General features: G+C 33.7%; 3 protein-coding genes across 4 annotated transcripts; 1 reads left to right on the top strand and 2 right to left on the bottom strand.

Annotated features, from left to right (window-relative positions):
- The first annotated feature begins 413 nt into the window (after positions 1-413).
- On the top strand, positions 414-11571 carry LOC25487757 (kinectin). Of its 2 annotated transcripts, none has more exons than XM_013609756.3 (5): positions 414-558; positions 861-2653; positions 3808-4305; positions 10901-11073; positions 11186-11571. In XM_013609756.3, exons 2-5 carry the CDS (start codon positions 877-879, stop codon positions 11324-11326), a joined length of 2589 nt encoding a protein of 862 aa, XP_013465210.2. In that variant the 5' UTR covers positions 414-558; positions 861-876; the 3' UTR covers positions 11327-11571. The 2 variants fall into 2 exon arrangements, with proteins under 2 accessions (XP_013465210.2, XP_039686722.1); XM_039830788.1 differs by having other exon boundaries at positions 823-2653.
- Positions 11572-13230: 1659 nt separating this feature from the next.
- On the bottom strand, positions 13231-16983 carry LOC112419057 (uncharacterized protein Mb2253c). The gene is made up of 6 exons (XM_024775860.2): positions 16849-16983; positions 14947-15039; positions 14721-14864; positions 14127-14234; positions 13699-13750; positions 13231-13523 (listed from the first exon to the last, which is right to left on the bottom strand). Exons 1-6 carry the CDS (start codon positions 16870-16872, stop codon positions 13498-13500), a joined length of 447 nt encoding a protein of 148 aa, XP_024631628.1. The 5' UTR covers positions 16873-16983; the 3' UTR covers positions 13231-13497.
- A 1975-nt stretch (positions 16984-18958) lies between these two features.
- On the bottom strand, positions 18959-25808 carry LOC112419455 (kinectin). The gene is made up of 5 exons (XM_039830787.1): positions 25608-25808; positions 23564-25356; positions 19837-20319; positions 19363-19535; positions 18959-19284 (listed from the first exon to the last, which is right to left on the bottom strand). Exons 2-5 carry the CDS (start codon positions 25338-25340, stop codon positions 19273-19275), a joined length of 2445 nt encoding a protein of 814 aa, XP_039686721.1. The 5' UTR covers positions 25341-25356; positions 25608-25808; the 3' UTR covers positions 18959-19272.
- Positions 25809-27728: the final 1920 nt, after the last annotated feature.

The following is a 27728-nucleotide window of genomic DNA, read 5'->3' as shown; positions in this document are numbered from 1 at the left end:
TCAGGGATGAACTACCATCACACGATAAATTTATTAAAACATATGCTCAAAATTCGTTTTTTAAAGGTTTGATAAATTTAAACCTCCCAATTTAACTGCCAGCAGCATCATCAAATATTGCTCAACAAACTCCACCAAGATGTTCACCTACTCAAGATTATTTTATTTTTTTGACAAAAGGAAAGGAATTCTTATCTTTTCTTACTATTAATGTTTTTGTTATTAGATTTTGGTAATAGAGTAAATATAGTACATATTTTTGTCTTATGTCAAACGGTTCTTGCTCATCCCCTCAATCAACTTAGTGAACAAGTCATATGCCATTTTGTGGACCCCACACAAAAGATCACACTCCCAAACCCAATAACAAACTCTCTCACAGTCACACCATTCACACTTTCTCTTTTTTTGTTTTTTATTTCTCACTTTACTCTCCAAAATGCAAAAAAAATCTAGAAATGTCTTCTTCTCTCTTCACCCTTCATCTTCTATTTTTCTCTCACATTTTAGCTCAACCATTACTGTAACAAGACAACATTAAGCATCAACAACGTTTTTGTAAGCATCTCTGTCACATTTTTTGTCATGTTTTTATTTATTTCTCTTTCACATTTATTTATTCTTTATGTTTTTTTTTAAGAACAAATCAAATACCATGCACTGTTAGATTAGAGCTAATACTAAATGTTTAGATTGCTATGTTGTTTGTGTTTATTTTTCGAGCTTGTTTTTAGAAAATAAATGTATTACTTAATCATTCAATTGGACCTAAAAAAAATTTCAATTGAAGATTCTTGTTTATTTTCATGTTTTTCTTCCCAGGATTTTACAGTGTTTATAATTGCTGCGGCTTTTTTCAGTTTCCACAGTTGAATCATGGCTTTTGAGGCTTCTGATGATGGGAGGGAACCAGTTCCTATGTTACCAAGCTTTTCCCGGGTTTCGAGTTTGGAAAAATGTAGTAGTAGTGTTGTTAAGAAGAGAGATTTTGAGTTTCATGACAACAATTCATTGCATCTTTCTGTTAAGAAATCAAAGGTGTCACCATATCATGATCATGACAAAGATGGAGATAATATTTCATTGTCGAAGAAATTAAGAGATAAATCATTTTCCTCGCTGAAGAAAGAGCTTACGCTGCTAGAAGAATTATTTAAGGAATGCAAAAGGAAGCAGAAAGTTGAAGAGAAAAGATTGCAGTCCATAAAGAGAGATACTGAAGAGTGCTGCAAAGAGCTTCAAAATAAGAAGAACCAAGTTAGTGTTGTTAGAAGAATTGATGAAGCTCGCAAGGAAGTGCAGGAAAAAATTGATGATTGTATCAATGAGTTTGTAGTAAAGAAAGGGCAACTCTTTTTGTTGGAAAACTTGATTGGAGAACGCAAGCTAGAGCTCAAGGTGAAAGAGATAGAACTTAATCAAGTCATTGATAACATTGATAAGGACCGTGAAAGGAAGGAAGCGGAACTCAAGGCTCTTTCCCAACAAATTGCTGAATTTACTTTGGAATTTAAGGCCAAACAGAAAGAGCTTGGTGCAGTGAACAAATTAATTGGTGAACAGGCGGAAAAGTTAGAATCTGGAAGGAAGAAGGCGCTAAATATAATATCAGAAATGAAGAATAGTATTGCTCAAGTGAAGGAATTTGAATCAAAGCAGAAGCGATTTGATGATCGGGTTAAGGAAATCGAGTCAAAAGAGAAGCAGTGTGAAGAACGGGCACAGAAGCTGGATTCGAGAGAGAAGCAGCTTGAAGGCCGTTTGAAGGAATTTGAATCAAAGGAGAAGGAATTTGAAGGTCATATGAATGAGCTTGAATCAGAAAAGAAGCATTTCAAAAATTGGGTGAAGGAGTTCGATGCAAAAAAGAAGCAAGTTGAAGGACAGGCAATGGAGCTAGAGTTAAAAGAGATGCAACATGAAGGTCGGGTGAAGAAGTTTGAATCAAAAGAGGAGGAATTTGAATGCCAAATGACGGACTCGGTATCAAAACAGGAGCATTTCGAAAACCGGATGAAGGATCTTGAATTAAAAGAGAAAAAATTTGAAGATCGGGTGAAGGAGTTGGAATTTCAAAAGAAGCACATTGAAAGCCAAATGAAGGAGCTTGAGTCAAACGAGATGCAACATGAAGGTCGGGTGAAGAAGTTTGAATCAAAAGAGACGGAATTGGAAGGCCGAGTGCAGGAGCTGGAATCTAAAAGGAAGCATATAGTAGGCATGAGGAAGGAGCTAAAATTAACTGTGAGGCCATTGATAGGACAAGTTAAGGAATTTTACTCTAAAGAGAAGCAACTTGATAGCCAACTGAAGGAGCTGGAATCTAAAAAGAAGCTATTTGAATGCCAAGTGAAGGAGTTTGAGTCAAAAGAGAAGCATCATGAAGTCCAAGTGAAGGAGCGTGAATCAAAAGAGAGAGAATTCGAAGGCCAAGTGAAGGAACTTGAATCTAGAAAGAAGCATTTTAAAAGTCAAGTGGAGGAGTTCAAATCAAAAGAGAAGCAATTAGAAGGACGATGGAGTGAACTTGAGTCAAAAGAGAATAAGTTCAAAGCAAAGGTGAAGGAGCTCAACTTAAAAGAAAAGCAGTTTGAAGGACTAGTCAAGGATCCTGCGTCAAGGAAAAAGTATATTGATGAGGAAAAAGAATCAGGTAAATGTGCTTATTCATCTTATTTATTGACAGAATTTCATTGCAACTATTCCTCTTAATGATGATGATATTTTTTATAACATGATCTACTTAATTCTTTAAAAACATTTTTAATCATGTTAATGTTCTATGTATTAGTCAATTTGAAAAGATTTTCCCGTTTTCATTTCACATCCACAGACTGTCAAACTAATTTCGATTATCTTGTCACCCTTGAACATTATATGTATCTCTTAAGTGAAAAAACTCTGGTGTTTTTTATACATTGCTAAGTTTTTATTATAATATTATGTTATTGCTATTGAAAGGTTAGTATATTAATGTAGTTTTAATTTTTCAAGTATATTGCAAAAAGTGTAGGTTCAATATTCTGACAGACATTAAGGGGCACTAATAGTCCCTATTAGTGCAACTATTTCTAGTCTTATTCAATAATCAATTAGATCTAACACTTTCCATGCTGATTCAATTAAGGTGCTTATTTATATTAATGCTTTCTCACTCATTCATATATTTCATAATTTGTTGAGTTAAGTCTGCATTAACCCAACAATAGAAAGTACATTTATGAGTTAATGAACAAAAAGCTTCTCTAAAATATTTTGGTTGTATGTTGTCAATTTTATGACTTCTGTTTATGTCTAGACTCTCAAGTCTCAGGTAATAAGCAAAATAAGCAGTACTTATAATGCACAAAAAACATTAAACGGTGTAAAAAATTGACGTTGTTTTACAAGTGGAAAATATAAAGCCTAGATTGCAGTGAAACAAGATTTTAGATAAAATGCTATATAGTTTTGTATAACATGGAAGATTGGTCATAGAAAATGGTCCAATGAAGAGCTTGTTTAGCAACAACCGGTTAATTCCAACTTCCTCTATACCACTGAACAAAATTTGAACTGGAATAATGATATATGCTAAGCTCCATGACTTTCACTAGATATCTGCAACACTCAACACCACCATCAAACATCTTTCCTTGCCAAGATCCACTTCTTTCCAGTATTTAGTATTAATGCAGCCTTAACTCATCAATGTCTTACATTCTTGCATCGTATATTGTTTTGTTTTTTAAAATTCTTATTGTTATTATCATTTATGATGCTTCTATAAATATGGAGAGCTTAAATATCTGCTATCTAAATATGCAGTTGAATCTTACATGGACGATCAATCAAGCCGTGCCTTTGGTGGAAGAAGTTTGCAGTTGGACACAAGTGAGAAAACTGATGGAGTTGAGTCACTTTTCAACAGTATTTTAGTTAATCTGCAAGAATCATCAGATCCATCAAAACTTGTTTTGGAAATGATACTGAACCCCATCATTCCACAGTGGGAAAAGGGAGATAATGCTGTGGTTATTGTTGATTACCAAATCTATCTGCTGGAACAACTGATGAGAATCTCACCAGATATTAAACCTTGTGTGAGAAAAGAAGCATTGAAGCTAGCATTTGATTTGAAAGCTAACATGAATGACAATACTGAAAATTCTTTGGCGGTTCTTGGCTTTCTGCTGCTTTTGTCAATTTATAAATTGCTTGATTCTTTTGATGAAGATGAAGTTTTGGAGCTTTTTGCATTTGTTGCTCTGAACAATATTGCGGTGGAGCTGTTTGGAAGCCTGGGTTTTGCAAACAGAGTTTCTGGTATGATAATTTAGATAAGCTTTAGATATTTTTTCAAGATTATCGAATCAAATGCGTTTGTGTCTGATGTTACTTTCCCTACCATTCCTATTTGCGGTCAGGATGAGGTGGTTATTGTTATATATCTTGTTTGTTGGGAAGAGGCTGCTGCACTTGAAACCTGAAATGTTTAATGATCATGCATGTAAAACTCAAAGCGTATGGGGTTGCCACACTAACCTTTAGGTTCGATTCGCCCCCACCAATAAATGTATATTGGATGCAATAGGAATGACCGGCGAATCCCCTTCAGGATACTATGAGTTCCTTGACGTGTATTGCACAACCACACCAAGCGTATCTCCTAACAGTATTTTACAGATTTATGGTTCCAGCAATTCACTCATGCATTAGAGAATTGATGGATGATTTAGAATAATAGAATGGTGAAGAATTATGTTGTTAATGTAACAAAATTCTGTCCAAATTGTGTGTAGTTGAGTGGTTTTTGTATATTCAACTAATGCCCAAATGTCAAGCATTTATAGTGCATTATATGACTCTTCACATGAGAGAAAGCACCTCTTTAACTTGAATCAATGCCATGATTCATTAAGCACCCTTTTGCCAAAGGTTATAACCATATATACTTGAATCAATGTCATGGTTCATTATTAATAATAAATAATAATGTTCCAATGTATATGAATGGTTCCCATGAAGAGTTACAACTTTTGGTTCTAAAGTGATTCCATTATTTTGGAAATCACCAACAATCCCCCACCATTTTCAAAATACTAAATCACATAAATCCGGAAATTCCATGCCTTCAGATAATGGTATCTCGTGATTTGAACCATTACTTAGTAAGTTAAGTTTTCGCTCATTCCCAAATAGTATGGTAGGCAAGCTTTGAACCAACTATCCATTAGAACAAGTGTGCATAACTTACACATAGAATCTCGGTACCATTGATAAAGAGACTTGTAAGATGACACATTAAGAAGGCCTTGTGTCATATATCCCTTTTCATGAGAATTTAAGAGTCAAGCCCTTGAACTCCGTGAAGCGGCCAAACTTCATTCTCACATAGGTAGACTATATCGGGAATGCCCCATAAGTATGCATTCCAGCAAATATATGCTATATGTCCATTAAGAGGAAAACCTCATCCTACCTTTTTTCTTCTTATGGTCCAAGTACTTTTACCTTTGGGATGTATCTATTGTCAAGTACTACAATTACTCTAATAGTGTACTTTCACCATTGAACCCAAGACTTGATGCTACTCAAGTGTGGGTTGAGTTTCCACTATTGGTAATCAATTAGATATGGGCTTGAGTCCCATCCCCAATGATGTCTTCAACACCATATCCTTTGTCAGACCTTTCGTCAAAGGATCTGCAAGATTCTTCTCTGTTCTTACGAACATGATGGAAATTATTCCATTAGAAATCAAGTCTCTTACATAGCTATGTCTTAAACCAATATGCCTTGATTTCCCATTATAAACTTGGCTATAAGCTTTTGATAGTGTGGATTGACTATCACAATGTATGGATACTGGCGCCATTGGCTTTTGCCAAACTGGTATGTCATACAATAAATTTCTTAGCCATTCTGCCTCTTTACTCCCTGCAGCCAATGCAATAAATTCTGCAGCCATGGTGGAGTCGGCAATGCATGTTTGTTTCTTTGAACCCCAAGAAACTGCACCTCCACCAAGGTTGAAGATCCATCCACTTGTGGAAGCATGATCTTCAACATACGTTACCCAACTAGCATCTGTGTATCCTTCCAAAACAGAAGGGTCTCCACTATATGTTAAACAATAATTCATTGTTCCCTTTAAGTATTTTAATACTCTTTTCACAGCGTGCCAGTGTTCTTTACTTGGATTGCTAGTATACCGACTTAACCTTCCAACAGCATATGCTATGTCAGGTCTAGTACAAGTCATAGCATACATCAAGCATCCGATTACTTTAGAATATTCAAGTTGTGCCACAGGACAACCTTTGTTTGGTTGCAAACTGACAGTTTGGTCAAATGGGGTAGAGATCGGTTTACAATCTAAATGATTGAATTTCTGAAGCACCTTTTCTATGTAATGAGATTGGGATAAACCAATATGGTTACCATCTCTTATGATTTTAATTCCTAAAATCACATCAGCTTCTCCTAAATCTTTCATATCAAAATTGTTGGATAAGAAAGCTTTAGTTTCTTCAACCTCATTTATACTTGTACCAAAGATCAACATGTCATCTACATATAAGCAAATCATGACACCTTTTCCATTTTGGAATTTACTGTAAATACACTTGTCAGATTCATTTATGATGTATCCGTTGGCTAACACAACTTGGTCAAACGTTTGGTGCCATTGTTTGGGTGCTTGTTTCAACCCATATAAAGACTTAGTTAAGTTACACACTTTATCTTCTTGACCTTTGATCACAAACCCTTCCGGTTGTTTCATATATACCTCTTCATCCAACTCTCCATTTAGGAAAGCAGTTTTAACATTCATTTGATGGATTACAAACTTATGGATGGATGCCAGTGCAATTAGCATTCTGATTGATGCAATTCTTGCAACAGGTGCATATGTATCAAAATAATCAATGCCTTCTTTTTGCGTAAACCCTTTAGCAACTAGTCTAGCCTTGAATTTATCAATGGTACCATCCACTTTCATTTTCCTTTTAAAGATCCATTTACAGCCTATCGGTTTGGATCCGGGTGGGAGATCTACCACTTTCCAAGTTTTATTACCCATAATTGAATCCATTTCTTCTTGAATAGCTTCTTTCCAAAAAGCTGAATCTTGAGATTTTATAGCCTCTTCATATGTTACCGGATCACTCTCAAGGTTAAAGCAAATTGGTCCATAACTATTTATGGATTTACCTGTTCCTTCTACAAGAAACATGAAGAAATCAGATCCAAAATCTTTCTCTTTCTGGATCCTCTTACTTCTTCTAAGTTCTGAACCATCCAATGTATCTATATCAGATTCATTGTTTTCTAAATTTTGAACATTAGAATGAACAATATCCTTGGGATAAGAAATTGAGTTAAATCTATCTTCTTGAAAAATTGCATCTCTTGACTCAATTACTGTATTAATAGAATATTAGTCATTCGATTCAATAGTCAAGAATCTGTATGCTTTGCTATTTTCTGCATAGCCTAAAAATACACATTCAATTCCTCTTTCACCCAATTTCTTTCTTTTTGGTTCAGGCACTTTCACAATTGCTCTACAACCCCAACTTTCAAATAATTAAGAGTAAGCTTTCTTTGTTTCCAAAGTTCATATGGGGTTATTTTGTTCCTTTTGTTTGGAACCCTATTGAGGATGTAACATGCTGTTAGCATTGCTTCACCCCAATATCCTTTAGATAATCCAGAATAGGACAACATGGCATTAACCATTTCTACCAAAGTTCTATTCTTCCTTTCTGCTATTCCATTTTGTTGTGGGGTGTATGGTGCAGTTACTTGATGCACAATACCAGTGGATTCAAAATAACTCGGATGATAGAACTCTCCTCCCCTATCACTTCTAAAGCATTTAATGAAAGTTTCATGTTGAAGTTCTACTTGTGCTTTAAATATTTTGAATTTATCTAAAACTTCATCTTTTGAATGCATTAAATAAACATAACAAAATCGAGTGCAATCATTAATGAAAGTAACAAAATACTTTTTACCACCAATGGTGGGCCAACCATGTAAATCACATACATCTGAATGAATTAAATCTAGCACCCTAGAACTTTTTTTAACACTTTTAAAAGGTTGTCTTGTAATTTTAGTCATCATGCAAGTAGTACATGAATCAAAATTTTTATCAAAATTAGGAATTAGATTTGATTTCATCATATCCTCCAATTTTCTAAAATTAATATGTCCCAATCGCATATGCCATAAATCACAAGACTCAACAATATAAGCAGAAATCATATTATTATTATTATTAATATTTGCAACATTACATTTGAACATATTCTCACACAAATATCCCTTTCCTACAAACACACCCCCCTTTGAGAGGATAAATTTATCTCCCTCAAATACAGATTTGAACCCATTCTTATTAAGTAATGGTACATAAATCAAGTTCTTCCTAACTTCAGGAACATAAAATACATCTTTAAGAGTAAGTGTTTTTCCAGAAGTGAATTCAATCTATATGGTCCATTTTCCTTGGACTTGCACAGTTGAATCATTTCCCATGTACAAAACACTCACATCTTTATTGATGGTCTTGAACATTTTCTTGTTTTTGCACACATGGCAAGTAGCACCAGAGTCTATCCACCATGAATCAACATCTTCAATCATGTTGATTTCAGAAATGACCGCAACAAAATCATCATTTGTTGCCCTTGAATTTTTTTCTTTGTTCTTCTTTTTAAAGAACCTGCATTCATTCTTGAAGTGTCTTTCTTTCCCACAAAAGTAACATTCACCTTTCCTTTTCTTTTTGTTGTTATTACCATTGTGGTTATGATGAGACTTATCATTTTCATGATTTCTCTTTTTGGAAGATTTGCTTGAATTTCCTTCTTCCATAACATGAACCTTCTCTTGAGTAACATGATTCTTAATACCTTCTTGTTTTCGGTATTCTTCTTCTAAACGAAGGTGATTGCCAAGTTGCTCAAGAGAAATGTCTTCCTTCTTATGTTTCATGGTTCGTTTGAAATCTTTCCAAGAAGGAGGAAGTTTGTCAATTATGGATGATACAATAATTGTTTCATCCATATTCATGTTATGTTGTTTGTAGTTGTTAAGAATACGTTCAATCTCATATAATTGTTCCATAACAGACATATTATCTACCATTTTGTAATTATTAAAATGAGAGACAAGGAATTTCTTACTTGTTGCATCTTCACACATGTATCTGGTTTCCAATTTGTCCCATAAGTCTTTTGCAGAAGGGCTGCTCTGGTAGATATCGAACAAAGAGTCAGACATACCATTCAGGATGTGTCCTAAGCAGATGTAATCATCGTTGTCCCATTTCTGTCTGTCTCTTGTCTCAGCAACGGTTTCATCATCCTTCTCCTCAGGCCTTGCCATGTTCAGAACGTATGCCACTTTCAATGTTGTAAGAAGAAACTTCATCTTCTTTTGCCAGCGGATGAAATTTCCCCCATCAAACTTTTCCAACTTAACAAAGTCAGAAGTCATTTTTTTCAATGAAGCAGCCATAGAAATCGAACCTAAAGATTGTTATATATCTTGTTTGTTGGGAAGAGGCTGCTGCACTTGAAACCTGAAATGTTTAATGATCATGCATGTAAAACTCAAAGCGTATGGGGTTGCCACACTAACCTTTAGGTTCGATTCGCCCCCACCAATAAATGTATATTGGATGCAATAGGAATGACCGGCGAATCCCCTTCAGGATACTATGAGTTCCTTGACGTGTATTGCACAACCACACCAAGCGTATCTCCTAACAGTATTTTACAGATTTATGGTTCCAGCAATTCACTCATGCATTAGAGAATTGATGGATGATTTAGAATAATAGAATGGTGAAGAATTATGTTGTTAATGTAACAAAATTCTGTCCAAATTGTGTGTAGTTGAGTGGTTTTTGTATATTCAACTAATGCCCAAATGTCAAGCATTTATAGTGCATTATATGACTCTTCACATGAGAGAAAACACCTCTTTAACTTGAATCAATGCCATGATTCATTAAGCACCCTTTTGCCAAAGGTTATAACCATATATACTTGAATCAATGTCATGGTTCATTATTAATAATAAATAATAATGTTCCAATGTATATGAATGGTTCCCATGAAGAGTTACAACTTTTAGTTCTAAAGTGATTCCATTATTTTGGAAATCACCAACAGTTATGCCTATACATGATGAAAAACCTTAAGTTGCTAGTCTCTTAGATAGTGCAGAACTCTAAGGGACTATTTTTACCCACTTTATCATTTATGGTGGATGTAGTTTGGAGAAATTTGTGTTTTAAATTCAAATTATATTGAAAATGACATAGAAAAGGTAAATATTAAGATTGTTGACTTGTTGTGAAGTGTAAAGGCTAAGTTTTTGCCCTGTTTTTGTCCTACGGTTTTATGGATCACAATTCACTACATTTATACATATCAATATAATTACTAGAAACCAAATCGCCTATATACTTTTCTTGACATGTCTGTAATAAAGAATAACAACTTAGAGAAAGACAGTTGGCATTTCGAAGCGTTTTTTTTTTGTTGCCAAAATGCTTCCATTTTTTAATTGGAGTAACTAAATAGGAATCATTTAAAGGTAATGAGTGAAATAAATTCTTTCAAGAAATTGGAAAACAGTATGAAATTGAACTGATATGTAATTGGCTTCGTTTTTTTCCCCAGAAGATCTCACACTCTTAAGAGAAAATTGACATCTTGGTTTTAATGCTTTGAAAATGAATTAGACTTGAAATTTATCTCTCTCTTTTTATGTATCTCTTCTATTTTCTAAATGGTTTGATAAATTGTGAAATGTTCAGTTCAATCTGCTTAGTTTTTTTAATTTTGATGTCTTTTCTAGTATGTTTTGATGAAGTGAAATTTCTTGCATCTTGCAGATTTTGTTAAGCATCTTATCAACAGGAAGCAAATTGTTGCAGCTGTTAGATTCAGTTGTGCATATAACTTGGATGACAAGGATCATTTAGTTGATATGTTGCGAGAACACGTCCAGAATGTCAAACTGATTTGTGAAAGCAGTTGCAAGAAAACCAATTCCATTGAAATCAAGGTTCTTCTGTTTTTCTTATTGAAATTCTATTTTATCAAACATTGTATTCCATTTTCACAAATACGCCTGCATGAGAGTTATAAATAAATTGTTACTGTATACTTGAACTCAGGATAAGGCCAGAGATCAAGAAATTGCTAGTCTTGGGACTGTTCTACAATGCATTTCAGACAACAACCTTGAATCTACGGGTCAACTTCATAAGGAGATTGACTATCGCATTCTTGAGCTAAAAGCACATAAAGGCAATTAGTTTTTGGACTGAAACGTGCTCTCATTGTTAGATATTTGAGGGAAATTGTTTAATATCATTTTCAATCCATTGATGTGTGCCTTATAATGTCACATATATGCATGTTTGAAATTCTTTTTGTTAGGGGATTGGGTTGGGAGAGTATGAATGGAAGGAATATGATTATGTTTTATTTTGAACGAACACGCTGAAGTAAATTGAGGATTGAACATAAATATGGTTGATAACAATACATTTTTACAGTTCGATCTTTTGTTAACTTCATATCGATCAAGGTACGCTAGAGTAACTTAGTGTCTCATCCTAAAAGCCTATGATAACTTACTAATCGATACTAGAAGGATAAGAAACACAAACATGGATGGATCCACACCAAAATATTAGCTTTTAGTTATTTTTAAGGGATTCAGACTTCTTTCTCAGTGCCAAAGTCTGGAACTGAGTACCTCAAAGTTGAAGAATAATCTTACAACCAAGTGACCTGAAGGAATTCAGACTTCTTTGGTTAGAGCATTTTTTAGGGGTTTTTTTTTTCTTTCAAAATTGCTTCTTCCCTCCGTTAGAAAAATTTCTAAAACATAGTCCGCATTGATGACGTCTTTCATCCTATCATAAGTAGTCACTAGTGTTTTTTTTTTCCCAATAGTCACATTTTGCTCATCCCAACTTACTTAAGTATTCAACAATTGGTCATTTTTAAAAATAACCAATATTTGGTATATGTTTGCTTGCTATGTGTGCTAATTACCTGATTATTGGCTCTTTATATGCATAGTATGTATATTTATTTACTTAGACTTTGTTTGCGAGTTTGGAGAGGAAGGGAGGGGAGGATTTGGAAAAAAGGAAGGAGTAAGTGGAAGAAATAGAGGACTTTGGGAGGAAGGGTTTTGGGAGGCTTATTTTTCTTCAAAATATAAAACTCTCCTCATTTGAGGAACTAAATGAAACAATTTAGCTTTATTTCATCTTTTTTATTATAGAAATTACTTGTACATGCACTTATATGATAAATGCATATGTTAGAAGTGATTAATTAAATTGGTTGTCCAAACAAGGTGTAAGTGTATAGGGTGGAACACGTTTAGGAAGGATACTAGTTAGAACATACTATCTATTAACCCAAAAAATGTCCATTTTCTAAGTTACTCAACTACACTGGAACATCGATATGTGAGACACTAATTTAGTGGGAATAACAATGGATGAGATCCATTGTTATTCTCACTAATAGAATTATTGAGTAAACTCTCGATTAAGCTGAAAATGTAGATCGTATTAATATCAGAAAGATGAGAATCACACATACAGGTCCTTAAATATGCATTTCATCACTCAAATTTCCCTCTGAGAAGAATTAGACCAATGCAATGCATGCTTAAGGGACTTCTGTGGTAACTATCATCATTTAAGAAACTAATATGATATGATTCTCATTGTGATATTCATTTGGCAATGTCCTAACTTATTATGCTCAGAAACCCCGCTGCTCCACAACCTAAACCATTAAGAGCTAGTATGACCACACTACAGATTGAATACGTCTCTGACATGTGAGTGTTGGACATATCACCATTTGGGTCAATGCTTAATGATGTCCTTTCATTTTTGGGTTTACATATCTAAAAATTGAGCATGCATTACTAGAGACCTGGGACAGGACGTGAATCTTCCTCGTTGTGATATTTGACACACAACTATAATTTGCAGTCAAGCAACACAGGTAGAAAATTTACAAATCAAGTTTTCTAATCCTTACTTATTGCAAGTACACTAAATTTTAAGCAAACTAAAAGAATATTTCAAAAAACGTTCTTTTTAGGGTCATGACTCATGACATTAACACCATCCAGTCATGTTGGCCATGTCATAGCACAAGATATTACAAGATAAAAAGAACCAAATGAAGACAGAAGATAGAAATTCAGAAACATTCACTAAGCATAAAATCCAAACATCAAAACAGCACCATTTTAAGTCTCTTAAGCAATGGTGAGATATACACATCATGGCATGTTCAAATTGACAAAATTGTAAACAACATTTGACTTTTGACATGCAGTGTCACATGTAAATCCCCCTAAATGCTGAACTAGTAGGCACAACCTAAACAGGAAAATTAACATAGTTGCCAGTAGTGTTTGCCAGTGGCATGCGTTCACATGATCAGATCAGTAGTAATATTCAACTTCGCCGGCTGCAAAAAAAAAAAAAAAATATAGGATGCATTAAAACTTGTGTATCCATTGCAACCAAACACAAGTGAAAGATGTTTGTTTAAAGCAGCTTTGGCTGTAAGTCTTGCTATTTCATCTACTAGAAAATCAAAGAATTGAAACCTATAAGAACTCAAAAGTCTTGTGAAGTCTAACCTCCAAGATTTTTGCCGCGATTTGCTTGAGCATCAGCTGCAGAGTTAGAACCCTTCAACAATACAAAAACATGAGTTTGTCAAACTCACAAATCAGATGTGATCTTTTATTCAAGAGTAGAACTAGTACTTCATATTTCAAATTATACAAGTTTTTCCTATTAAAGCATATGAATAGCGTGACTTATGTAGAGAGGCATGCGAATTAAAAAGGCATTTGAAAAAGTATGATCATAAACGATTCTCAAATGATTATGTTAGTATAATAATCGTTTTCAACCTCAACCTTTTTGGTTTTCCAGAGAAACACACAATCAAGAGAGGTGACAATTTGACAAACATTTTTTTTTTTTTTTTTGAAGAAGATTGACAAACATTTTCTTCATTGTGTCAACAAACAAAATAGTCCAAATGAGACAAAGTGTATACCCTAGGAACATGTTCGACACTGACTGACTTGAAGTTACTCTTCAGCTCCACAGCCTCATTACAAAGGTTCCTTAAATTTGGGTTGTTGACTTTCCAGGAACCCTCAAACTGTTGCAAAACCAATAAAAACCAATAAAAATATGATGGTGAATTCTTTAGAAAGAAAATACAAATCAAACCAATCACTATATCTGAACACTATATATCAAGCAATTATGAAGGATAAGAATTAAATGAATCCTTGCATTGCTGTTAATGCAGAAACCATGTAGTAATAATTACAACATTTCAAATCACCATGTAATATTTTAGGAACCAAGGTCGACGCATAGGAAAACACATAAGCAATTAGAATTTCAAATCATCCTGTAATAATATTTTGTGAACAATCGGAGTATGTTTTAATTTTATCATCATTCATTTCATTCATATGGAAATTTAAGTGATGAGTTATAATAAACGAAGATATGTTAAAATATTTTGTGAACAATCAGAGTATGTTTTAATTTTATCATTACTCGTTTCATTCATATGGAAATTTAAGTGATGAAATAGACGAAGATATGTTAATGCATACACTGTAAGGGAACTAACCTGCTTGCAAACAAGCTGAGAGTCACCTCGGACATGAACATGCTCATATCCTTGGTTCCTAGCTTCATTCAGCCCCAAAATTAGACCATTATATTCAGCAGAATTATTTGTTTGAGTGCCGAGTCCTTGGCTGACGCCATGGACCTATAAAGAGACAAAGTGTTAGGTACATTTGACTTTGACATATTGTATAGTGCAAAAATGATTTGATGGATAGAGTATTCACCCGACTCCCATCTGCAGAACGCAGAACAGCTCCTGCACCAGACCTTCCAGGATTTCCACTGGATGCTCCATCAAATTCTAGGATACAAGAACGCTGCAAGATTTTTCATGTCATTTCATAGATAAAATAGTTTTCATGATATAAACCTTAGGAGTTAAATACGACGGGCAACACCTTATAGAGGATATCAATTTTGCTGAACTTTTATAGCAGTGTAAATTTGCGAGTTATGTGTGTAGTGTATGTACAATCACGTAGTGTATAAATAATAAAAACAGAGTATTTATGTTTTGTGCCTACAACTATAAGATAGTGTGTATTGTGCATATAAAAAACAAAGTATTTATGTTTGTTCTTACAACTATACTATTCTACTGTGTAGTATAATAATAATAATAAGAGTGTCCACTCATTTGGAAAAATAGCATTTTTTTTAGAGGCAAAATAGCATTTCTTCAAATTTCAATCTTTACATTATATAATTTATTTATACCCCATACACATACATAAAAAGTAGCAAATATAAGAAAATTCACATCTTAAGTCAAAAAACTAAAACTAAGCTTAAATTGAAAATTCACAAGTATAAATCAATTCTCTAAAAGCAAATAAATTTAATAACACTAGTTACACCACCAAAAACTTAGACACATAACTTAGAGATCCCAGATTCGAATCGGGTAAAAGTTTCATAACGAAATTTTCATTTGAGCTAGACCTTACACTATTAAAAGTGCATCTAAATTTTGACATAAATGTTTTTTTTTTTTTTTTGTTAAGGGAAATTTTGATGTAATAAGAGGTAAACATTACCTTACCACAATAAGCATAATCTTCTTTTTTACCAAAGAAAATAAGAACTACTGTAATATACTAATATGTTAACAATAACACATGCAAGGCTCTATTTGGTAAAATATAATGAAAAACTAATAAGCACTTCCAGTGGACATCTAATAAGTTAGTTTATAACTGAAAAAATTGCATGTGTAGTGTTTGATAAAATTAGCGGCTTAACTTGCTTATAAGTATAAAACATTTAAGATATATTTAATTAATATTTAATTTTTTCAATTAAAGCTACAAGGTTAAAATTGAGAATGAAAAATGATAAGTTATAAGCTAGTTGAATTAGGTTAGAAAACAATGATATAAGCCGGTAAATATAAACTATAAGCTCTTGAAAACGTGAAAATTACAAAACAAAACTCTTTTAAAAGCTTATAAAACATAATCCAAATTTGCGGTTTGCCAAACAGATCCTAACCATTGATAACTGATGAATTACTTTACAAGTAAGCAAAACAAAATCATCAAATCAAAATAAAATAAGAGAGGCACAAATCACTATACACGATTGTATAACATTAACAGCATCAAACGTTTACAAATAATCTCGATCAAAATTGAGACTGTACGGTTTAGATCACACAATTACCAAATCATTTTTAAATCGAACGGTTAGGATCAATGATAAGATCATCACGATCAATAACTGTATCACACACAGTTACTTCCAAATGACACATGCAAACCGTTATGGCAAAAGCAAATGTCGCCGCCGGCGTACCGCCGAAGTAAACGCGGCGGAAAAATCGCCACCGTTAAGCGCAAAAATCGAAAATCCTAACGATCATGACTAAATGCAAACGAAAACGGTTATAGCGGAACAGAACCGCCTCCGCCGAAGTCAAAGCGGTGGAAGACGAACAGAAGATCGTCACCGGAAAATGCAGAGACAGCCGGAAAAAACAGAAATATCGTAAAACCCTAACATTTCTCTAAAGAAACGATCGCGACTAAATGCAAACGAAAATAGTAAAAAAAGAAAGTATGAACATGCAGAGAAAATGAAAGTAAAATTAGATTTGAAGATGAAAAATGAAGAAGATGATGATTCACCTCTCTGTTGTTTCCACGACTCATGATTTTTCTACTCTTTTTCTGTTTTTGCTCAAATGCTTTTGTGATTTTCGATTAGGGTAAGTACTAATACTATTTATAGGCAGATATTAGAATTGTTATAGTAACTTATAAGAAAGAAAATATCTTATTTTCCCTTTTTAATGCAAAAAAAAAAAAACAATAAAGAGACTTGTTGAAGAAGATTGTAGAGTAAAACTGAGACGGTTACGGATTTATTGCCATTTACCACAAACTACGGTGAAAAGTAACTATGGTAGCATGGAATTGTTGTTGACACATACGCATTGGTTGAGAAACACGAGTAATTTATTCAAATGCTCCTTGGCAGTTAACTGCCGAAGTATGGAACTAGTTGCAGTTATGTCGAGAAAAACTTTGGCAGTAAACTACCGAGAAAAACTAAAAACTTCGGCAGTTAAATGCCGAAGAAACCTCAAACCTTTTTTTTTTTTTTTTTTGACAAAAACCATAAATTGTGATTAATAATATTTATTGATTTTTGAATGTTTCAATCATTATTTTGTACGTTTCAAACAATTACATTATTATATATATATATATATATATATATATATAAAAGAATATCATTTAAATCTTAACCAAGAAAATAAAGAGTATTTAAGTACTCAAAAACATTTCAATAAGTGTAAAAATTAAGTATTTGAATATTGTTTTGCAAATTAGTTAAATAAAAAAAAAAAATCTTTGTGCATAATTATTTTAATGTAGAAAATATAACAACATATTATACCTTAAAAAAAATCGTTGTGCACAATTATTTTAACGATTTTTTTATTATTATTTTTATTTAAGTAATGTGCAAAATAATATTCAAATGCTTAATTTTTACACTGATTAAATGCTATTCTTATTAAGATATATACGTATAAGTATAATACTACAATTGTTTGAAACGTACCAAAATAATGATTGACACATTCAAAATCAATAAATATAATTATTAATGATAATTTATAGTTTTTGTTAAAAAAAAAAATTGAAATTTCCTCTGCAGTTAATTGCAGCTGGTTCCAAATTTTCAACTTAGCGAGTGTGGTGTGGCACTAAGGCTACAGTAAATCCTATCTGTTTAGATTCTTTTTTAAGTAAAAGAACTTGTGTGATACTGTGTCATTCAATAAGATACTGCAAAGGTGACTCATGAGCATAGACTATGTCTACAACGTATCAGACACTTTTCTTCAAAAAAAAAACGTATCAGACACTTAATATTCTTTATTTATAGACTAATTGTTCTACACATGAAACATCCATCCAAACCAGCGGCAAACTCTTCTAAAAAAATTAATGTATATATATTCTTAAAGTTAAATTTGAATAGAGACATTCAATTTATCAGACATTGAATATTACTTTTATATGTAAACCAAATATCTTTCGCACGTGCAATTGCAAATACTAATTCATTGAGACGTGACACCTAAACGAATAACAAACTTTTCTTAAAAGTTTTAACGATGCAGCAAGCTCAAGTCTTGATATTGCGTTACTCATAAAGATGCAATAACAAAAAAAATTAAAATGTAGTGATAGGGTTTAACTGTTTGTAGTTACTTTAAATTTAACCTTTATTATAATTTTTGTTTTAAGATACATTTTGATAAATGTTTTATTGTTTTTGTAAATTTCAATCATTCCTTCTGAACAAAGACATTGTTGCGATTGATGAAATACTTTGGTTTTGTAGTCTTTGGATTTGTGAATTAAAGTTTTCACTTTATTTTATGGGAAATGTTAACTTGCGCTTTTGGGACATAAGTTAAGAAGGCAAATGTAGAATGGTTTTCTTGAAACTTGTGCATTCAATATCTTAAAAGTTGCAAAAGTTATATTTTCAATATAAAATTTATTTTTATCCTTCAAAAAAAAATATAAAATTTATTTTTAATTTTCATTTTAAGCTCCTTAACTTGTGTCCCAAAGACACAAGTTAACATGACAATGTGTTGCATAAGTGTAAGTGTATGAAGCTAACTACAGGGAACACTGAACAAAAGCATGTCATGGCATGTAGACCATATAGTTAGTTTCTATATGAAAACGTTTCTACATATCAAAGATAGAGTTGACCCTGTCAATTTATCATGAGTTTCCATTCTTTCCAATTAGACATTCTACATAGAGTAAGAAACTAAAAGAATCCTGTTATTCATTTACAAGGAAATGTTAGCAGGTTTTCACTACCACATATCTACACATTAGGTTGTTGCGTATTTGTAGTATGGATGGCACTCACTGGTTCCAGTAAAAATACTATTTTCCCTTCTGTCTCTTTAGCTCATTAATGCCACCGTGAATCTTGTTAAGTTGATCCTCAGATTCTAGCTTGCTATCACCTATACATTGTAGAACAGCTCCGAGACTAGCAATCTCTTGATCTCATGCTTTATCCTGTGTTCAAAGTATTTATAACTGATGAAATGGTATGAAGATGGAATGTTTCATAAAATTGAATAAGAAAAAAAAGACCTTAATTTCAATGGAGTTGGCTTCCTTGCAACTGCTCTCAAAGATTAAATTTAGATTCTGCACATGTTCTTGAAAGATATCAACTAGCTGAGTATTGTTGCTGAAGTTATATGCACAACTGAATCTAACAGCTTCATCATATTGCTGTTTCTTGATAAGACTCTGTACAAAATCTGCCAGGTGCAAGAAAATCTCACATCACTAAAACTGACCAGAACAGCTATAAAATAAGTTCTAGTTAACAAAAATCTTAGCAGATTGGACTGAATAGTTCAAAAGTTGTCAAACCATTTGAAAAATAGAAGAAATACATATAAAAAGAGAGATAAATTTGAAGTCTACTTCAATTTCGAAGCATTAACCAAGTGCATGAAGCTAGTTACAGATAAGTAGAGTTTCCTACCTACAAGGCTACAACCAATATCTTAATCATAATATATACGTGCAGAGTTTACCAGATATTAGATATCTTACCAGATATTTTATCTGCAAAACCTAAGGCCCCAAATAGCTCTACGCCTATGTCGTACTGAGAAACAAGTCCAAAAAGCTTTAAAACATCATCTTCATTGAAAGAAGGAACCAAACCATAAATTGATAGAAGGAGTAGAAAACCAAGAACCACCAAAGAATTTCCATTATTTTCTTTCATGTTAGCTTTTAAATCAAGTGCTAGTTTCATTGCATCCTCTCTTACATGAGGTTTAATGTCAGGTGAGATTCTCATCAGTACTATGAGCAGAAGAATGTGGCTATCATCAATAATTACAACATTGTCTCCCATCTCACACTTTTGAATAATGGGGTTCTGTATTATATCCAAAACAACTTTTGAAGGATCTGATAATCCTTGCAAATTGACTTGAATGTCGTCACAAATTGACTCAAGTTCGTCAGTTTGATCACATGGGAGCAACATCAAACTTCTTTCATCAACGGTGGGACTTAATTGATTACCTGTGTACGATGTAACTGCATAATTAGCTAGCAGATATTTAAGCTTCCTCAGTATTTATTGAAGGTTCAGTAAATCAAGGTGACAATATAAACTTCATATATAAAATGAAAGAGTGAAAAACCTCTCCTGGATCTTAACATTATACTAAAAGTTACAATCAAAATTATTGGCATTACCTTAACTGAACCAGTGGAGATTGTGCAGATTGACAAATAGACAAGAATTTGAATTATTTCACCAATAGTTTGTCAGCATATTGTAATTTGAATCAATACAGTAACTCATAAACTTAACACTATTTGCAATATACTTTTTTTTTTTAATCAGACTGTTTGCAATAAAAAAAAAAAAAGGCAACCCGGTGCACTAGAGCTCCCGCATATGCGGGGTCCGGGAAGGGTCAGTCACATGACAACAACTTTACCAGTTGCGCCAAGGTTACCCCTCAATCAAACTATTTGCAATATACTTGAAAAATTAAAATTGCACCAATGTGCTGCTCTTTAATTTGCATTAACATAATATTATAATTAAACCGCTTAGCCATGGGCTAAAACAAATGGATTTTTTTTGTGTTTAAGAGCATCCTAAAATGTTCGAGAAAGCGAAAAATATAGTCCAAATTACTAATGACAATGTGTCACTATAAATTCATCATTTGTTAGAAAAGTGAGTCTTTGACCTGTAGGATTTGTTTTCCCTATCGGATTCAATTTCTGCAGCATTAAAGTTTACTTCTCTTTTGAATGATTAGTGTTTTTACCATACATATAATTTTAAAATTAAAATTCTTTATGACAAGTGAAATATAATATTCTTTTAGTAATTGAGTATTGTCATCCAAGTAGGAGATTGTTAGATTAATTATTTAATTAATCAATTATGGATTGACAATAATCAATTATTATGAGTTAATCTTATAATATAAATTATGGTCTATTGTGTTAAACATTAATTAGTTGATGAATATGAGTGATTGGGCTATTGTTACTAAATGGACCGTGATGGGTTGGACCATTTAGCTAAGTCCAATGAGAGGTCCCTGCCCTCAGCCGTTTAGCTATGTAAACGTCATCCCATCACGATTAATTATTCTCAACAACATTGTGAAAACCTAAAGCTAGTCATCCCTCTCATAGTTGTCGGCGGTTATCCTTCATCAACCTAATTCAAAGGTACACAATTTCTCCTTCCTTCTTTATTATTGATGATATGCTATAATTTGTATCTAGTGATCCATGACTAAACACTAAATTTTTTAATCAGAGTCTGACTAACATCTCAACCAGTGAATTTATGTTTTTTTTTTTTCCTATGGTTGGATGGGCATTTAACCATGGTAAATGTTAGAACAATCACTGTGTTCTACGCAGCATAAGTGCTTATGGAAATAAGCTGTTTTTCAGCAAGATGAACAGCGGTTGTAGCTAACTGAATTTTATTCACTCAATGTAATTAAATTGTTACACACTATTACCTTTTTTTTATATTTATTTACAACACATGAGTGAGTATATATACAACTAGACGTTGTAACAAACTCCTCTAACAAACTAACTACCTTGGTTAACATGCTAACCAAAGTTTGTTACTAGACTTAGATGTTGAAGACTTCAGACGCTGCACTTCAGAGTCTGATGTCCAGAGGCTGCACTTAAGAGTCTGAGCAACAGTTATTGATTAATATTCTAATACTCCCCCTTAATCATAACTGCTGCATATTAAAAACACCTAATTTCTTCCTCAAGAATTCAAATCTGTCAAGCTTCACTGCTTTTGCAAAACCATCAGCAAGTTGCAGTTCTGTGGGGCAGTAGTGCAGCTCAATCATTCCATTAGTCAGAATATTGAACCTACACTTTTTGCAATATACTTGAAAAATTAAAAATACATTAATATACTAACCTTTCAATAGCAATAACATAATATTATAATAAAACCTTAGCAATGTACTTTCCAATATGAACAGAGTTTTTCTCAGAATTCAAGCCATCTTCAACACCACCATCAGCAATATCATCTCCCTTCTTAGCTTTTGAACTATAGTCACAAGACTTTCCAAAAGTAACAGTGCCAACAAGATTAGGAGGAGGAAACTCAAGTGGAATCTCAGCATGATCTGTACATGTTGATGAACATGCACTTCTCTTCAACCACGTTGCATAACGTGTGGTAACACCGGCATCAAAAAATCTAGATGGAATGTATAAACTTGTTTCAGATAAGGGTCTGCAGTAATTTTTCCAAGCAATGGTTTCAGTCTCATTGAATCTAGGCACACAATCTGGAACATCTTGATCCATTCCAAATTGCATAGCAACTCTATGTGGAAGATATTGCTCAATAGACTCAAAACCAACTAGCTCCGAAACTCTCAATGACATAACAAATGAGAGATTTTTTTTTTATCCAAATCCTTCTTTTTCTTTTTTAGACCAATATCCAAATCCTTCTTAAGCGGTACCAAAGTTTCATCCTTTGGATAAAACATTTCTACACTTTATCAGCATATTGAACATATGGACGCCAAAGAAAATCATCCTTAGCCGAATCCAATGCCAACCTCACAGTCACACTGTCAACTTTCAAGGGCTTAACCATATCCAATAACATGATATTGACAGCATACAACCGAAATATTTTAGAGAAGCTTTTTGTTCATTAACTCATAAATACTTTCTATTGTTGGGTCTTAACTCATTAAATTATGAAATATATGAATGAGAGAGAAAGCATTAATATACTAACATTTTACAATCAATGTAAATACGCACCTTATCAACGTAGAAAGTGTGAGATTTAATTGATTAATAAATAAGACGAGAAATAGTTGCACTAATAGGACTATTAAGTGCCCCTTAATGTCTATCAGAATATTGAACCTACCCTTTTTGCAATATACTTGAAAAATTAAAACTACATTAAAGACTAACCTTAGGATGGCAATAACATAATATTACAATAAAACCTTAGCAATGTATAAAAAACACCAGAGTTTTTTCACTTAAGAGATACATGTAATGTTCAAGGGTGACAAGATAATCGAAATTAGTTTGACACAGTCTGTGGATGTGATATGAAAACTGGAAAATCTTTTCAAATTGACTAATACATAGAACATTAACATGATTAAAAATGTTTTTAAAGAATTAAGTAGATCATGTTATAAAAAATATCATCATCATTAAGAGGAATAGTTGCAATGAAATTCTGTCAATAAATAAGATGAATAAGCACATTTACCTGATTCTTTTTCCTCATCAATATACTTTTTCCTTGACGCAGGATCCTTGACTAGTCCTTCAAACTGCTTTTCTTTTAAGTTGAGCTCCTTCACCTTTGCTTTGAACTTATTCTCTTTTGACTCAAGTTCACTCCATCGTCCTTCTAATTGCTTCTCTTTTGATTTGAACTCCTCCACTTGACTTTTAAAATGCTTCTTTCTAGATTCAAGTTCCTTCACTTGGCCTTCGAATTCTCTCTCTTTTGATTCACGCTCCTTCACTTGGACTTCATGATGCTTCTCTTTTGACTCAAACTCCTTCACTTGGCATTCAAATAGCTTCTTTTTAGATTCCAGCTCCTTCAGTTGGCTATCAAGTTGCTTCTCTTTAGAGTAAAATTCCTTAACTTGTCCTATCAATGGCCTCACAGTTGATTTTAGCTCCTTCCTCATGCCTACTATATGCTTCCTTTTAGATTCCAGCTCCTGCACTCGGCCTTCCAATTCCGTCTCTTTTGATTCAAACTTCTTCACCCGACCTTCATGTTGCATCTCGTTTGACTCAAGCTCCTTCATTTGGCTTTCAATGTGCTTCTTTTGAAATTCCAACTCCTTCACCCGATCTTCAAATTTTTTCTCTTTTAATTCAAGATCCTTCATCCGGTTTTCGAAATGCTCCTGTTTTGATACCGAGTCCGTCATTTGGCATTCAAATTCCTTCTCTTTTGATTCAAACTTCTTCACCCGACCTTCATGTTGCATCTCTTTTAACTCTAGCTCCATTGCCTGTCCTTCAACTTGCTTCTTTTTTGCATCAAACTCCTTCACCCAATTTTTGAAATGTTTCTTTTCTGATTCAAGCTCATTCATATGACCTTCAAGTTCCTTCTCCTTTGATTCAAATTCCTTCAAACGGCCTTCAAGCTGCTTCTCTCTCGAATCCAGCTTCTGTGCCCGTTCTTCACACTGCTTCTCTTTTGACTCGATTTCCTTAACCCGATCATCAAATCGCTTCTGCTTTGATTCAAATTCCTTCACTTGAGCAATACTATTCTTCATTTCTGATATTATATTTAGCGCCTTCTTCCTTCCAGATTCTAACTTTTCCGCCTGTTCACCAATTAATTTGTTCACTGCACCAAGCTCTTTCTGTTTGGCCTTACATTCCAAAGTAAATTCAGCAATTTGTTGGGAAAGAGCCTTGAGTTCCACTTCCTTCCTTTCACGGTCCTTATCAATGTTATCAATGACTTGATTAAGTTCTATCTCTTTCAACTTGAGCTCTAGCTTGCGTTCTCCAATCAAGTTTTCCAACAAAAAGAGTTGCCCTTTCTTTACTACAAACTCATTGATACAATCATCAATTTTTTCCTGCACTTCCTCGCGAGCTTCATCAATTCTTCTAACAACACTAACTTGGTTCTTCTTATTTTGAAGCTCTTTGCAGCACTCTTCAGTATCTCTCTTTATGGACTGCAATCTTTTCTCTTCAACTTTCTGCTTCCTTTTGCATTCCTTAAATAATTCTTCTAGCAGCGTAAGCTCTTTCTTCAGCGAGGAAAATGATTTATCTCTTAATTTCTTCGACAATGAAATATTATCTCCATCTTTGTCATGATCATGATATGGTGACACCTTTGATTTCTTAACAGAAAGATGCAATGAATTGTTGTCATGAAACTCAAAATCTCTCTTCTTAACAACACTACTACTACATTTTTCCAAACTCGAAACCCGGGAAAAGCTTGGTAACATAGGAACTGGTTCCCTCTCATCATCAGAAGCCTCAAAAGCCATGATTCAACTGTGGAAACTGAAAAAAGCCGCAGCAATTATAAACACTGTAAAATCCTGGGAAGAAAAACATGAAAATAAACAAGAATCTTCAATTGAAATTTTTTTTAGGTCCAATTGAATGATTAGGTAATACATTTATTTTCTAAAAACAAACTCGAAAAATAAACACAAACAACATAGCAATGGAAACATTTATTATCAGCTCTAATCTAAATGTGAAAGAGAAATATATAAAAACATGAAAAAAAATGTGCCAGATATGCTTACAAGAACTTTGTTGATGCTTAATGTTGTCTGGTTACGGTAATGGTTGAGGTAAAAGCTGAGAGAAGAAACGTTTCTAGAATTTGTTTTGCATTTTAGAGAGTAAAGTGAGAAATAAAAAACAAAAAAAGAGAAAGTGTGAATGGTGTGACTGTGAGAGAGTTTGTTATTGGGTTTGGGAGTGTGATCTTTTGTGTGGGGTCCACAAAATGGCATATGACTTGTTCACTAAGTTGATTGAGGGGATGAGCAAGAACCGTTTTTTTCGGTAACAAAAGGGAAGAAAAAAAAAAAGGGGGAAAAAAAATAGAGAAGCTAAAAAAGACCCATATTAAGGTCGAACAAACTCAACACCAATTGCATCTACTAAGAGGACAGAGGTCATATCAGGAGGGGCTTCATTCAAAATAACAAAGTTACTATCACTAAGAGCACCATCTTTAGCTAGAAAATCAGCTGCAGCGTTACCATCACGCAATGTATGTCGTAAACTAACCACCCAATCTCTACGAAGAAGTTGTTTAATAGCCATGATTAAATTTCCATATTTGTGATGAACATTCAAATCGTTTTGGACGAGGTCAACAAGAGTAGTTGAATCGGAGTGACACACCGCATGCTTAAATCCAGTATCCCAACACAGCTTCAAACCATGGTATAAACCTAAAATCTCAACATGGAGAATGCAAGGTCTATTAATTTCTCCAAAGAAACCATGCAAAAAAGAACTTGTATGATCCCGAATAAGACCACCAAAACCTCCCAAGTTGGAATCAAGGAATACACTGCCATCAACATTAAGAGCTACTGAATTCATACTATAACGTTGCCAACTGATAATACGTGCAGGCTGCTGAACACTGTGAGAGGTAGGATGAGCAAAAGCTTTCAAGATATGATGCAGAGATGATAACACTTGAGCGCCAATTTCTTGGACAGAATGCTTGATATCCTCAAAGATACGTTTGTTGCGAGAACACCAAATCTTCCAAATGATAATGGGGCCAATTGGCCCAATATTTAAAATAAATTCTTTCATTCAAGTACGCAAATTATCTCGATCTGGAGGAGTGACCGACTTGTGGAGACAAAAGGACCACACGTCCTTGGCACGCGGGCAAGAGAACAAAGCATGAAACATATCTTCACTACCTTGATTACAAATAGGGCATAGGTCAGAAGATATAAGATTACGGTACAATAAAACGGACCTGAAGGGAACAGAGTGAAGGTGAAAAACACAAGAAGGGGGGGGTTGAATTGTGTTTTCTTTTTCTCTTAATTAAAACTTCTTCTGATAAAACTTCAGAAGCAGTTTGATTGCTTCTGATGAAATGATCAGAGTCAGATTGCAGCGGAAAAGAACAGAGCAGAGAAAAGAAAGACAAACACACAGGCAGTTATCCTGGTTCCTTCCACAACACGGAAGTAGTCCAGTCCCCCTTGCACTTCCAAGGAGATTTCACTATAATCACAAGATTACAACTGCTCAATACTTTCAAAGTATGAGACTTCACAAAACAATGCTCAAGCACACACGCAAGAGTCTTCCAATGCTCAAGCACTAAGCAAGAGACTTCTAATGCTCAAGCACGCAGGCAAGAGACTTCTAATCAAACAAAAATACAGAGAATTGAGTTTGAATTGAACACTTGATATACAATCAGTGGTGTTCACAATACAATACAGAAAAGACTCTAGACTTTGAATTTCTAAGATGTATCAAATCAGTGCAGAAATTCAGTGTGCTTTGTAGAATCAAATTGACAGAGTTTTGGCGCTTTTAAACTTATGTATCTCTATCTAAAATCTTCAAGTCTTCATTCCTTTATATAGAGGTGTGAAAGAGACGTTGAGATAATCAGCACGTCTAAAGAGTCGTTTGAAATCCTTTGATTATCCACCAGTGATCCTTTGCCTGATTTGGGTGTAGTCCTTTGAAGAATAAACTTCAAATTCATTCCCATCTTGAGTGTACAAATTCTGCAGGCATGGCTGTTGTTTTGTCTTGTAGCGTAGACAGAAAACAGAGTAGTGGAGGTAGTGGTTGTACACTTGTACTTTGTCAACTCTATTAACGAGAGACAAGAGCTCAGTGCTATCCATATATCCGTTGATACCTCC

Source organism: Medicago truncatula, chromosome 2 (assembly GCF_003473485.1).
Source record: "Medicago truncatula cultivar Jemalong A17 chromosome 2, MtrunA17r5.0-ANR, whole genome shotgun sequence".
In the NCBI taxonomy this organism is placed as follows: Eukaryota; Viridiplantae; Streptophyta; class Magnoliopsida; order Fabales; family Fabaceae; genus Medicago; species Medicago truncatula.
The sequence above is the reverse complement of the archived record's forward strand: the minus strand, read 5'-3'. Positions and strand labels throughout refer to the sequence as shown.

Bases quoted from the DNA above. Each gene is read 5' to 3' on its own strand.
- LOC25487757 (XM_013609756.3), top strand. From the start codon at position 877: ATGGCTTTTGAGGCTTCTGATGATGGGAGGGAACCAGTTCCTATGTTA. The intron at 4,306-10,900 runs GTATGATAATTT...TGCATCTTGCAG, and splicing joins TTTTGCAAACAGAGTTTCTG to ATTTTGTTAAGCATCTTATC. The intron at 11,074-11,185 runs GTTCTTCTGTTT...ACTTGAACTCAG, and splicing joins CCAATTCCATTGAAATCAAG to GATAAGGCCAGAGATCAAGA.
- LOC112419057 (XM_024775860.2), bottom strand. From the start codon at position 16,872: ATGAGTCGTGGAAACAACAGAGAG. The intron at 15,040-16,848 runs GTGAATCATCAT...AAAATCTTGCAG, and splicing joins GTCGTGGAAACAACAGAGAG to CGTTCTTGTATCCTAGAATT. The intron at 13,751-14,126 runs GTATACACTTTG...GTATTGTTGAAG, and splicing joins GTGTCGAACATGTTCCTAGG to GGTTCTAACTCTGCAGCTGA.
- LOC112419455 (XM_039830787.1), bottom strand. From the start codon at position 25,340: ATGGCTTTTGAGGCTTCTGATGATGAGAGGGAACCAGTTCCTATGTTA. The intron at 20,320-23,563 runs GTAAATGTGCTT...CATCGTACACAG, and splicing joins TGATGAGGAAAAAGAATCAG to GTAATCAATTAAGTCCCACC. The intron at 19,536-19,836 runs GTAAGATATCTA...TGCACCTGGCAG, and splicing joins TTTTGCAGATAAAATATCTG to ATTTTGTACAGAGTCTTATC.